The sequence below is a fragment of the Ptychodera flava genome, chromosome 7 (genome assembly GCF_041260155.1).
Source record: "Ptychodera flava strain L36383 chromosome 7, AS_Pfla_20210202, whole genome shotgun sequence".
Classification (NCBI taxonomy): domain Eukaryota; kingdom Metazoa; phylum Hemichordata; class Enteropneusta; family Ptychoderidae; genus Ptychodera; species Ptychodera flava.
In genome coordinates this window covers 30772655-30787127 of record NC_091934.1, presented here as the reverse complement: position 1 = coordinate 30787127, position 14473 = coordinate 30772655, and the positions used below count along the sequence as shown (strand labels likewise).

The following is a 14473-nucleotide window of genomic DNA, read 5'->3' as shown; positions in this document are numbered from 1 at the left end:
TATTTGAAATTTTATAAGGATATTGAGGGGGGGGGGGGAGATCTTAAAAAAGAGATCCCTCCAGGTCTCAAGCCCAAACATTATTTGTGAACACACTGCCTATGTTGCAAACTGCGGCTTTTTCTATACTTATAACTTAGGCCCTACAGCGGCTTCGCTTCGAACCACAAGCAACTATCGTCGCTTTGTGAAGACGATCGAAGAGCCCATGGTTCCCGCGCCCTGCAGATCCCACGAGCGATCATGGTACGATGCAGACGGTGTAACTTGCTATCAAACTTGAAGCCATGGAGGAGAGACCGTGGCCACTGTCCCTCCACGCCCACAGACGTGTGACTGGCTCGGCCGGATTTGTGCAGCAATATAGCTTACGTCACCATTTTAGCTTTTTTACGTAATATCAATACGCGTCACAAGTACAACTGCTTTGTCCTGTAATGAGCCAGGCGTCCGCCATGCCGATCATGTACTAGGAACGCCGACGATATGCGATTGGAATCGCCTGGATTAGATCACATATTCATCACCTCAACAACCGCACAGAATGATAGTCACAAGGTAAGTTAATTCGCAGATCCTCTACTCGCTACGGTAATTGTAACTTGCGTACCAAGCTGTGTGTTCCCGGCGTTTATGTACGGCCTCCCACCATGTACCACAAGCAGTATCACACCAGGAACAAACAGCATCGTACGCAGGGCTGCTATATCGATACTACATATTCGCTAATACTAGGCACAGCCGCTCTATCCAGAGGGACTCTGTACTAGGGTTTGAATCGTCTAGTGACGTCTAGAATTCATAACTTCCATTCTTGGATGGTTTCCGACGTAAATCATGTCGTATGATCGCTGCTTGGGTATGGGGTTTCATCTAGAATTTACAAAAAAAAACCACACACACAAAAACAAAACAAAACTACTTGTGTATGGCTCCAAGTAGACCATTAAATATATCAAGGATGTGTGTTTTTATTTGTAAAACTGGATATTCCTTTACGTTATTGGATGGATCCCGACAATGTCTCGCCCCACAAATACGTGTATCTGATTGTATAGATTAGCGATACTATCGAAGGGGCTTCTAGTCACTTCGACCCCAGACCAAATTTTGACCCCCTCAAACCTTTCCCCAGTACACTCAGTGTGACAGTTTTCGGACGACGTCAGTTTTCTGATATTTAATGACATGCTGTTCGTTGTACTCCGCGCCGTATTGATAGCGTTTTACAAGTCATATGACTCCTACTACCTCCATGATTAAGCCAAGTGACGCCGCTGTCCCATTTTGGATAATTTTTTTTTTCTCAGTAGAAACTATTTCATAGTCAAACGTATTAAAATGAAATTTTTGTATCAGTGTTTCCCTGACCAATGAAACAGTGTTGTACTTTGAATAAGTCCATAGTATGAAATAATATAGCGGTCATACTCACAATTTCCTACTAAGGAAATAAGGAATGCAGTCTACATTTGAGACCAATTTATTTGCTTGTTATTGCTCGCACAAGCAGTGTGGTCATTCTATTAAAGATAGGTATTTACTGAGACTTACTTACACCTATGACTTAGAATGAACAAACATTCAGAAAGTTATCATTGAATTCACGCAAAAAGTGTACTCTCTTGTTTTGGTGTCACAACTCTAGCTGATTTGCATTGATTAACCCTTTTGGCGCCAAAGTATATTTTTGTCCCCCTCGTAAAATAAATCCCCTGTCAACTTTCTCAGATTTTTGCCAAAATTTTGAGAAAAAAATTGTAGCCAATGAAATGTGATGTCCGTTTGGTCCAAAATTATTGAAAAATTACAGAAAAATTCATAAAAATTGGTAAAATTTTGCACTAAAAGTTTAGAAGAAAATTACAGCGCTCAAAGGGTTGACGTCACAAAATGATAAATATTTCCTGTGACACATCTGCAAAATACAGTAAGACAGCTTTCAAATCATCTCCAAACTAAAAACTAGAAGAGTCTTATCTTCAGGCATCTGTAGGTGTTGCATCACTGATAGTGTCAGCATCAGCTTGTCTGTGCGTGGTAAACTTGTAACACAGTTTATTCAAAACATTCGTGTTTGCTTATGACAAAAATCTCATATTAAACTTAATCTGATCCCTTACAGATCTTTACTTAGTTTAAGGTATGATTTCAGTCGACAATTTGACTTTTTTATCAGTTTTGCATACACATAAGGAGCTATATCATTCAGCCTACCTTTATCTCACAGAACAGCGACCTCAGCAGTCATATTATTATTTTCGCTTTTGCTTATTCATGAAATTATCACAATCAGTGAAGCGTGTATCTGTACAGAAAGATCTTTATCAGCATATCTGTAAGTGAATGAATTTCACCAACTTTGTGATTTTTATTGCCCATGTAGAGTTGGGTATTATCCTGAGAGGAAAATTGCCAGGGCACCTTAAAAGTCTTACATTGATTTCCTTTTTCTCACCACAGGGTCAAGAAGATGTAAACCACACCACAACTGTGATGTCATAGCTAGAAACTTGCTTTACATAAAGTAACAGTATCAATTATGACTTCAAATAATTCTGGCTTTCTCAATTATCAGCGCAAACGGCTCTTCACGTTGTGTTTCATCACTTTGTGTGTGGCATCGCTCTACTTTCTGGTGGGCCAGCCTGTTAACCTGCCTATTGCTTCATTCTTTACTGATGATTCATGTACAGTCAAAGTAGTCGTGCAGAATCAGTCAACGTTGTTCTGGTACCCAACAAAGGACCGCATCCAGCATGTGGCACTCTCAGCTGTAGAATTCAGAGATGCCAAGCTTAAAGAAGAGCGCCCTCTAGAGAGCAGTGTTCCAACTGAGAGGTATCCTTTTGAGGATAATGTTAATCTTCTTCCGAGAGATGAGCCATGGATTGACTTGATTTTACAGCGCTACGATCGTAACTTTGACAACTCGCAGGAAAAACCACCAGATTTCAAAAAGCGATGGAAAGGAAAATCAAACGCTTCGTCGGAACAGATAAGTTGCCGGCTCAGTGAAGCAGCACCTCTTATGTTCATTAAGCCAGAGGATTCACCATTCCATGAGCTGGGAATAGGAAATATATTCCCCAAGGAATCACTAATCCCGAAAGAAGCAACAGTGGCACCGCCTCATAAAACTTGTGCAGTTGTGATGAGTGGAATCTCCCTCAAGGGTTCACAGCTTGGCAATGAAATTGGTGAGTTCCAAAGTTTAAAGGTATTTCTGTAAAAAAAGATCTTTGCACTAGTTATTGTGGCATGTTAATCGACTTAGAAAGACAACTGACATATGTCATCAACTGCCAAAAGTATGCCCGTCTTTCGTGAACAACAATATGATCAAGTACAAGGCCAAGTACAGTCATCCCATGGAAGTAAACATCTGTTTTTGAAACTTCTGTGGAAGAATAGAATAAGTGACGGATTGCATTTTGAATTACTTATAATCAGCAGACTTTAAATGATATGTTCACCACTACGCATTGAAATCAAGGAAGCTAATGGCATTGATCAGAATTTGCTGTACATAAAAATTCTGGGCAGTTTTCTTGCTGAATTGTCAACTGACCCTCATGCCTTCTGTGGCAAGTGCTGTATACAGTAATATGCTCTATCCCAAAACCAAGAGCCAAAAGGCTTGAGGGCAAGTGCTGTCGCACCAAGCAAAAAGTTTAAACAGTAGGCAACAGTGACGCTAGTTGTTGTAGACAGTATATTTTAACGTTTGAATTTTTATCAGCCACAGTGTTCTAGTGTAAATTAATGTTAACCCACAGGGGGCTGTCTACATGTCCGTCCCCAGGGGTGGGTAGGTGTTTCGTTATATCGCTAATAAAGATATATTCTACCAACCTTTGGTGTTTCGGTCTTAACTTAGCACTGCCCTTGACAATCTTGCGTATACTTTTTATCAATATGCTGCGTCTATTATCTGATGAGTTTGAGTGCCTAATTAGCCAAAGTAATCAAGGGTAAATTACTAATCTGTAGACGCTCTCACCAGATTATCACCGGATTAAATATGACAAAGTCAATAACGAACGCACCAGCAAGGTATAACTGAAGAAAGGGCTGAAACTCTCAAAAGCCGTGTTCACAGAAATCTACTTTACAATAAACATTTCCTAATTTTTCGAACGTCAACAGTTTTCTGACATGTTTAAACGGGGACAGGCCAATTTATGCCTTTGTCGGTTGCTTCTTTGAGCTGTAGGACGCTAATCGAAGCGGTGGAGTCAGTGTCCCGATGTGGTCCGTCAGACCGGAAGCCGGAACTACAAACCTTTAACCTTAGAAATGTTTAGTTTAAGCCCACATGATCGATAGAGGTAAACAAATTAGCCAACAAGCTTTGGGATCGAGGGTCAAGCTCATCGGTGTTTATAAACACGGACATGACAATCTATGTATTTTTGACTACAGCCGGTCATCGTTTGCTGGAAGAAACTCGCCGCTTGTTACATAAAAACTGACTAGTCGGCAAAAGTATTTTCATGCCTTATATATGCTTATTCGTTTCCAGACGAGATGAAAGCTGCAAAGACACATTGGAAGCATAGTAATACTCAACCAGGTTGATCTATACGTTGGGGAGATATTGATGTCACAGTCTTGTCGAACGAAAACGGGGATGTTTAAGCCATAGCAAAGACGATATAGCAAAGACGATAAATCAGTCAGCTGAATAAAACGAATTTTTTGGACACCATATCTTTTTATGTCAGTTTTGAACCCGCGTGAAACCCTGCGTAACAATGTAATAACTATACAAAACCTTTTGGACATATCTTTTTATGTCAACGTTTGGACACGCTTTACAAATGCATGATATAGCATACTGTATGTCTGACTGTCGGGGAAACACTTCTTGCGCCGCTGTCGGTCTCAGTCGCGCGATCACGGTGTCTTTCCCTGTCTTTCCCTCGCACATTCGCTTTACCAAAAATGTGTTTTTTGTATAAAAACCGCAGCTTTACAGTTAAGGATGTTAGACTTCGAAGTTTATGCAATCCATCATCATATGGCCACTGGCTCGCCTTTACATGTTATGTGGGACTTTGCTCGGAGTTCACTACAATTTGACGTAGGCTTCGTTGACTGATAGAATGGAATAACAGAGATGTGTACATCGGACACAAATGCGAATGCACTGGTTTTTTTTCGCCTCCGTCGGACTCAGTCGCTGTGTCTTTCCCTTGTACGTCAGCTTTCTCGAAAATGTGTTTTGTATAAAAACAACTTTACAGTGAAGGATGTGATCCCTCGAAGTTAGTAATACACTTGTCGATTTGATATGCGAAGACACACTGACGACCAGTTATTTATTAGTTCTCAAACCTAGTGAAAATCATTTCGCGACACTAATCGATTATATGTCTTTTGGAGAATGTCCTAAGAACGTGACATGACCCTTGTTTGATGCGTTAGGTAGTTGAGTATAAGGATTGATAAAATAATGTACATATACACAGATTCACGCGACTGCACTATATTCTTGGCAGCTCAATGACGTTTATGGCCGAGAGCGCGAGAGTCTCAGACCCAAGGGAGCATAAGCAGTATGCAGTACATTGCATGCTTTCCATGCAAAATCCCATATGTGGCCCAAAATCCGGCTTTGACTAATGTTCCCGTCCTGTTTCCGAGCATAACTTTCGAGCTGCGTAGCTAGTAATGTTGAGGTCAAGATATCTGAATCGTTCGTGTTCGAAATACTTCTTGATTTGCAGAGAGAACACTCGACCCTGTTTGTGTAACTTAGCACATAGGGTCAATTGAAAAATTCAAAGCAAAATACCGCGGTGTATAACATTTGCAAGCACGTAGTCACCAACCCACAACACTACTGCTGCAGAGCACATGATCGGTCGTATGTAAAACATGTCTTTTGTTATTTGAAAAAAAGACTAATACAAAAGTGTACGTATTGCAAGAACGCAGTTGATAAACTGGACAAGTTGAAGGCGAGCTCGAACGTCGAGTTAATAAAGTCTTTTCTGTTCTTGTTCTCGACTAACACGGAATTTTTCAATATACCCGTGAAGTCTGATTCAGTTCGATGCGGTGTTCGGACACGTCGACCAACGTGGTTTTTGCCGGGCCAGCATGCAGGAAGAGTATAAACACATCTCCGATACGTTACCAAAGTGTGTTCAACACATACCACGCATTCCTGGGAGGTCCTCCTTTCCGACCTGTTCGTTTACAAATGAATATTCAAGTTTGTTTTGCCTTCTGTTTGTTTATGAATACATGAATATAAAGTGTCCACTAGTTTTACGGACCACCTCTGGACACGGCTTTTGAGAGTTTCAGCCCTTTCTTCAGTTATACCTTGCTGGTGCGTTCGTTATTGACTTTGTCAAATTTAATCCGGTGATAATCTGGTGAGAGCGTCTACAGATTAGTAATTTACCCTTGATTACTTTGGCTAATTAGGCACTCAAACTCATCAGATAATAGACGCAGCATGTTGATAAAACGTATACGCAAGATTGTCAAGGGCAGTGCTAAGTTAAGACCGAAACACCAAAGGTTGGTAGAATATATCTTTATTAACGATATAACGAAACACCTACCCACCCCTGGGGACGGACATGTAGACAGCCCCCTGTGGTTAACCCTTTGAGGGCTGTGATTTTCTCCTGCCAAAATTTTAGTGCAAAATTTTACAAATTTTTTATGAATTTTTCTGTGATTTTTTGATAATTTTGGACCAAATAGACATCACATTTCATTGGCTACAGTTTTTCCACAAAATTTTGGCAAAAATCTGGGAAAATTGACAGGGGTTTATTTTATGAAGGGGACAAAAATAGACTTAAGTGCTCAAAGGGTTAAAAAGACTTGGAGTTTCAGCCAAAAGGTACATGTACGGATGGTTTATATACAAACTTTTCTACAAAAATAAAGCAGTTATTACTAAAATTAGTTCCTTATGCAGATCTAGATGTTCATAGTGACATTACAACAATATAAAAGTTTTGCAAAATCACAGATACAGCAGTATTTTGAGTCATCAAACTCTGGACCTAGTCCTTTTAAAGTTCTACGTTTCAATCATTAGCTTCTTTTTATTTATTTAATTTACTTACATGTAGTGAAGAGGTTCTTTCAAAACAGAATGCAATCAAAGAGATTAAAAAACACTTTGAAAAATTACAACACATGCAAAGAATAAAAAGTACAGATAGATAGATAGATAGATATTTATTATAGTGACTAGTGACATTACACCAAGCCTCAACGGGCTTATTAGTCCCTTTTAGAAAGTGGTACAATTTCATATTAGGGACTGTGCCCAAATAAATGAGAAAAGAAAACATTACAAAGACTTCTTGTCTTATAATAGTGGGAAAAAGGTCAATGACAAAGGTTAATTCTTATCGTACAACTTTACAAAGCAACAGCTTTCAAGAAGATTAACTGTCGTTGAGGGCGCTTCTCTTTCCAGAGAGTTACAACAAAGCTCTGGGTTGCCTTTGAAACACTGACAGCTGCCTCATAGGTCATGGTGTGTCCCTCACTGAGCATTACTATATAAAATATGAAATTTAATATTCATACGTCAGGAAAGAAAGTTATTTATAATCGTTCCATAGTCAGACAGAGATTACATCATTCAAATGCAGGCAAAATATCTTTCTGATCTCAGCACTATGTAACATGTTTACATCTTGTTAAGAGAAAATGAGGTATATCTTCAATTTCACCAGGGCAAAATGTACAATATTCTGACTGCGTATAATGAGACCACCTTGACTTTTTGCCTTTGAGATCAATTTAGTTTGAACGTATTTTAAAGAATAATGAATGCCATGGGTCATTTATGTACTTTTCCAGTTTATTATCTTTTTTTCACCGATGTCGAGATTTAACATTTTCAATCCTTAGCTGGAATGACATTATTTCATTATGATCACTCATACATGGGTCAAACTGTGCAACCTTGCCTTGTGTAATTGAGTATCTGAATTAGAAACATGATCTATCCCATTATCTATCAAAATATTGTGAACATACATGTAGATACTTTACCCATTCCATACCTTATTAACCTTGCTTTTGTATAATTTATTGAGTTTAAAAATTACGACCTTGATCCAGCTGTCATTTTCACTCTGTAGTGCTCTACAGCTGTTGCAAGCTAAACCTGCAATTACACAGCAGGATGTGCAATATTTTGTTTTTCCTGAAAAGAAATTTCCCAAATTGATACTGTAAACTTTTTAATTCTCTTTCTCCCAAATTGTATTTATTTCTATGGTTTGTCTATGTAGCCTGGTAGAAAGAGGATTATACTGTATCATTACTTTGTTTGTTAGTCTAATGAATGGTAATATCATACATGTATTGTTCTACAGGGTGTCACTACATGTATACAAAACAAATCAAAGTAATTGTATTATGGTGATTTTTACGTGAAATACTATGTGCTGCAAGTTTCATTCCTTTCTGATACATTTTGCTAAATTGCTCATGGTCTTTTAAAAAAAAGTTTGATAGTCATTCCTAAATAATCATAAGAGTGGGCAATCCCCCTCCTGTACTCTTCCCACTTGACCTTTGCCCTGCCTTGTTCTCCGCATACGGAACACATTTCCGGGGAAATTTCCTCCAAGAAAAACTTTCCATTGAGAACCCTGAAACATACTTGTTATATGGAATTAAGAATACTGTAAATCTCATCAAAAGTTACAGCTGTTTGAACTGAAAAGTATTGAAATAACTGAGAATATACAATAAAGCCAGTGTATCAACATATGAATTGTAACCCCAATGTCATGAGATTTTTCTTCTAAGGTTTGTATCTTTTATTTTGGTAATTTAATGTCCTGAAGGGTTAATATTTCTTAATGTCTATGTGTGTCACTCCCTTGTACTAGAGAAAAACAAAGGTCATATGGGGGCATTGACCCTCAACCCTATTGCTCTTGCAAGACAGTATATACAGTGACAGATAAAATAAAAAGTCATAGCATTTAATTAGTATGAAAAAAACTAGTGCGAAAAGAATCAAAACTCCATATTTAGAAACCTATAAACCTGACCAACATTTTATCTTTCAGATTCACACGATGCTGTGCTGCGTTTTAACTATGCACCCACAAAGGGATATGAAAGTGATGTTGGTGGTAAAACAACGTTACGAGTTGTCAACAACAAAGTATTCAGGCAAAAGAATTTAAGACAAATCCTTGAGAAGTTGGATGAAGACGTTCCCCTTGTGTCTTGGAGAGAAGGCCCTTACAACGCTAATATGCACAAGGTAAGATTACAATTGATGTGCACTCTGAAAAACATTGATAAAAACAAAAGAATTTAGTTTTTGAACTGGTGAGGCACCAGCTCTTTCTCAAAGGTTTGTGAACATGATAATTTAGGGTAATGTGCACCTCAAATCGTTATCATTGTAAAAATTTCAACCATTCTCTTACCCAATCAAGAATAAAAATCAGGGGACACCGTGCAAGTTGAGCACTATAGAAACACATTAAATGAAATGTGGTGCCGTAATTTTACATGAAATCCCTGTGTTAACTCTAAGGAATAAAATTAATTTTCAATTTTCATGAAATCAAGACAAAATATTTCTTTGAGAGCTTTAGAATGAGGTCCCCCCCTTGCCCTCCCAAAAACAAATAGTTGATCACAAAGAAATGTAGAAATTTTAGCACCTGACTTTACGTCCCTGAGTCCAATTCTCTACCTTCAACCCCTTCTCTGCTATCATTTGACCCAAACCAATTCTTTTCAATAGTGATTGTTGACCTCATTACAGGGATTCAGGGTTGAACAGATGAACGGCGCGGGTCAGTGACTTATTACTCAAATTCTATTTCAAAGTTCAATTTCAATGAAAAAAACTCTGAACAACATATCTGTAATCATTTTTACCAACACAAACTTTGATCCCCTTGATAGAAAAAACATGCCTCTAACTGGTATGAGTCCTAAATTATGCTATTGTGCTGGAACTTATGGAGCACCCCTGACTTTGAGAAGTAAAATTTACACAACTTATTTCTCTACAGTAATACAGTAATTAGAGGTTATTACCCAATATCGCCTGTTCCTGTGTCGTATCAGCATGAGTGTCATTCGTGCTGCGTCAGACACGAGACGAAGTCGAGTGTCTGGCGCAGCACAAATGACACGAATGCTGATACGACACAAGGAACAGGCGATATTGGGTAATAACCGATTTATCATATACCCATGCCCATAATTTTAGGGAATTTTTACTGATAGAACGAAAAACCTTTAATTTTGAGGCTTTACTTTATTACGCCTTGCTCATAAATATCAGAATGTTTATGTGAACAGGCTTCATTCATAAAGTATACGACGAAGATGTCAACCTCACGCGCGACATCGTCCATACAATGAAGCCCAAGAAGAAAGACACCGGGATACAAAAATCGTCATACAGAAGGAACATTTTAAGGTGCAATATGCTATTACAACTGTAACCGATCAAAAACTGCTCAGCTTTAAATCTATCCTGATTTCGATCGTCGTACGGCATGGAGCTCGCGCAGAGGGGGGACGCCACTTTGTTAGTTTACCTTTAGAGTTGCCATGTAACAGTCGTCACGCACGCGACATCGCTGTCACGCCACACGCTCACTACCTGTTCGGTGAAGACCGTGCACAGTGCCGGTGCCGTGCGAACGGCAGAATGTTTGCTAGAACTTGACCAAAAAAATACCATGGGAAAACATTTCAAGACTCAACGTGATATTTCCGTATTTTGCAACCAGAAATACCCGTCCTCCTCGAAGCCCTTCAAGTTTTAACGTCGGCGACATCGCTTATTTCGCAGGCGGGGAGCGGCAGCCATTTTGTTGTTTACGTTGTTTACCACCAAACTGCTAATGTAGTTCGGGAAAACTCTAAAACTGCATGATGACGATCATCGTGCATATCTCGACGTTTACCGTGAAATATCACGGCTGATATTTTACGTTGAACGTCACTAGGATGTAGCAATATGGGCATGGTATATGATAATATATAGTAATGCAAAAGAAATGTGGTTATGGTGATTGTGTGAGAATTTTATCCAAATGAATGTAACAGACCAGACTTAAGTGCCTTATAATGAATCCTTGACCGTTTTTGTATATTTCTACTACGATTCATGATCAGTGGTACACAGATGGCAAGTCAGTCTTCTGTAATTACGCCAAGTGGCATTACATGCATCCGTCTCAACCCGTCCACATACTGCGACTTGAAACAATATGGAGACTCTGGGATGTTGTTCAAGAATTCAGCGATGAAGAGTTGAGCGAGTTTCCCCTCACATCTGGCTTTTTAGGTAAGTCATTAGAAAATTTGCATTTTGTATCATTCAACGATGTCAAGTACATTGGCAAGATCACGTTCGCTACAAAATATTGCTCAAGTTCATTTTTGGCATAATTTAGCTTATGTAGACCCTCAGTGGATAAAATTTTCTGGCTGATCATTGGTAACATCCTTTATCAACAGGCTTTACTGAGCAAACCAAGAGATACTGTAAGACATGAAATCAGAATACTGATGAACTAATGAACTGCAATGGCACTGTTTGCATTACAAGTTTGTAACTAAATATAGCTGCATACATGCAAGATCAAACACTACTGCTTAAATTGCTCACAAATTTTGTCAATTGTTGCATGCATGCTTGGTTATCATTGCAGCTTGTAGTTTGACCTGATGTCTTTCAGTGATCATTGAATGTTTGACAGTGACCTATAAAGTTGTATTTCCGTCCTAAAGTGTAATTTCCAAAATTGTAGTCTAGATTTTCAGAGAAATATTTATATTTGCATGTTAATGAGAGAACAGTGACATGATTTGTGAACTCCCTACTGTTGCTCCTTTATTACAATAATCGGACCTTGTCGTATCTTACCACAAAAGTGCCCCTGCAGACCGTACCATTATCTTTCAGGGGTGGCCGATGGGTGTGAGGGGCTGAATATAGGTAGTTGAACTTAGGCTAACATTCTGTCTAATGAATATAAATAACTCATTGCCATTTGATAGGTGTAATACAGGGAAATTGTGACATTTGTCTCTCTCCAGTTATTTACACAGTGTTATTGTCATGAAAACTACCTACCCCTTTGTTCCTTCATCAGACATAGAATCCCACTAGCTTATTCTGCCCCCAACATCCGTCAGCCACCCTTAAAAAATAATGGCACAGTCCACAGGGTATTTTCTTAGCACCATACTTGACAAGGTCCCCTAAATCTTTTCAAAGGCAAACTCTAAGCATTTATAATTCTCTGGTCTTTTCTTGTAACAAAGGAATTCATCTCATGTTGCATCTTTGCGAGGAGGTTCACGTGTACGGATACATTCCACAAAAACACGAACGGTACTGTTACTACTACGAGAAATGCTGCCTGCTATGTGGATGGCTGCTCTTCGACACCCATCCAAGAGATCCTGAGAAAGCAGTTTCGAAGAGACTGCACGCTGGCAAAGAAGATGACATTCTCAAGAAACAGATAATTACAATGAAAGGATACTCAAAGTATAATTGCAAGAAAGACAGAAAACATAGTGGTGTAAGATAGGAATCTTTTTGGTGAAATTGCTTGAGCTCATGGAACACAGCTATGTGGTTTGGGAACTGGAGTGCCATCATGTTTGTAAAACCTCATATAACTGCATTGATGTAAGGCCATTTAGAGAAAATTCTTTGTTTGCTGCCCACGGATTTTTGAAAATCCTACCAGCCAGCGTGGTGAAAAAAAACAAAAACAGAAAAAACAACAAGTGTATTAACATAAGCTCATTTTTCATTTTTTTCCTTTTGGAAAAACTAAAATTTCTATTTCTATTTGTTTGTTTTCTTCATTTTCTCTGAAAACCTACCAGCACACGGACGGCAAACAAAGAATTTTATTTAAGGTGCCTCATGAAGGGAACCCAAGCAGACAGCAGCACTCTGCTGTGTATTTAGTACAGGTATACCATAGGCAGTTCCAACCTCACCATGGTGGTAGCGCACAGGTACTTCCATGAATTATACCAAACACATACTCTACAAGTTCATGGTGAAATATCTGTTTTGCTTGGTTGAATACAAATGTGAAAAAAGTACAGTTTCTTCAAATGATAGCTAAAATGTTCCAATGCACTACAGAAATCAGTGGTTTTAACCAGCAAAGCTAAAAAAACCAACATGGCCACCCTGCACATGAGGAATCAATTATCTCATATGGGTCTTGCAAAGTTCCATAGGTACACTGAGGTCATTTAGGTTTATATTTTTGTAAAGGTCATGGGATTTTTATGAGATTTTTATAACCACGGATACCGCTCATGGTCATTTCTCTTTCCGTTACATTGCTCTCTGTGGTCAGAGAGAAATTAGAGAGATTTCTTTGAGGGAAACAGAACTCATATTGAAATTGTACTTGATTGCATCAGTCACATTTTAGTCTCAAAGGACAAAGACCAGGGCGACTTAAAGATTGTACTCCTTCTGTCCATCTGTCCATCATTCCATACACACAGATATGTCAGACATGCCTGACCCAATTTCTTTCAAACGTGGCACAAGGATAATATACTTAGCATACATACATTAGTTTTTTGCGATACAATCCAATATTGCCACCATGTGGCCATGCCATTTCTTATGAGATTTTTAAGTCCCAGAGCCATTACTGAGACATGCCTCAACAGATTTCTTTTCAGCCTGGCACAAGGGCAACACTCTGTGAGTTACTCAAGCATGATATGATCCAATATTGCCCCAAGGTGGCTAATTTCTCATTATATTTTCAATGTCCAGAATCATTACAAAGACATACCTGGACAGATTTCTTTAAACTTGGCACACAGACCACACACTATGACTTACCAGTGCATGTCAAATGTCTTCATGATACAATCAAGTGTTCTTGAGATTTTTTCAAGTCCAGAACCATTACTGAAACATGCCTCAACAGGTTTATTTTAAACTTCATACAAGGACTACCAATACACACTATTACTTATATGTGCGTGTCGAATTTTGCAATATGATCCCATATGACTGCAAGGTAGCCACTTAGTTGTGATTCTTTCATGTTCACTCTGATTGCATTACATATAAAATGACATAGTGGATTTTTCATCACAACAAAACCCAGTTGTTGTTGATCATGTGTTCAAATATATCATAAACACATATGCAGATTAGTGAAATGCATGCTTGTATTTGTAAAGTGTTAGTTTATCAAATGAAAATGAGCAACAGTTTGTCAGCATTTCTATTTTGTACCGGGGCATATGCAGATTATAAAGTGGATGTTTATTTATTATTCTTGTTGTTTTTGTCGTTATATTTCATCGAATAAAAGTGAACAATGACTGTGAGAATACAAGGGCTTGAAATCTGAAGTACTATTTCTCTGATTCTTAGATTTTCTGAAGTTTCAAAATGACTGCAAAGAGAAAAAATGTATCATTGAAACAG

The 14473-nt window shown here is 38.5% G+C and overlaps 1 protein-coding gene across 1 annotated transcript; it reads left to right on the top strand.

Moving 5' to 3' along the window:
- Window positions 1-412: 412 nt before the first annotated feature.
- LOC139137258 (beta-galactoside alpha-2,6-sialyltransferase 2-like) lies at window positions 413-14318 on the top strand. Its single transcript, XM_070705256.1, has 5 exons — window positions 413-558; window positions 2464-3200; window positions 9072-9271; window positions 11155-11326; window positions 12310-14318. Exons 2-5 carry the CDS (start codon window positions 2543-2545, stop codon window positions 12579-12581), a joined length of 1302 nt encoding a protein of 433 aa, XP_070561357.1. The 5' UTR covers window positions 413-558; window positions 2464-2542; the 3' UTR covers window positions 12582-14318.
- The last annotated feature ends 155 nt before the right edge of the window (window positions 14319-14473 follow it).

Bases quoted from the DNA above. Each gene is read 5' to 3' on its own strand.
- LOC139137258 (XM_070705256.1), top strand. From the start codon at position 2,543: ATGACTTCAAATAATTCTGGCTTTCTCAATTATCAGCGCAAACGGCTC. The intron at 3,201-9,071 runs GTGAGTTCCAAA...TTTATCTTTCAG, and splicing joins ACAGCTTGGCAATGAAATTG to ATTCACACGATGCTGTGCTG. The intron at 9,272-11,154 runs GTAAGATTACAA...ATTCATGATCAG, and splicing joins ACAACGCTAATATGCACAAG to TGGTACACAGATGGCAAGTC.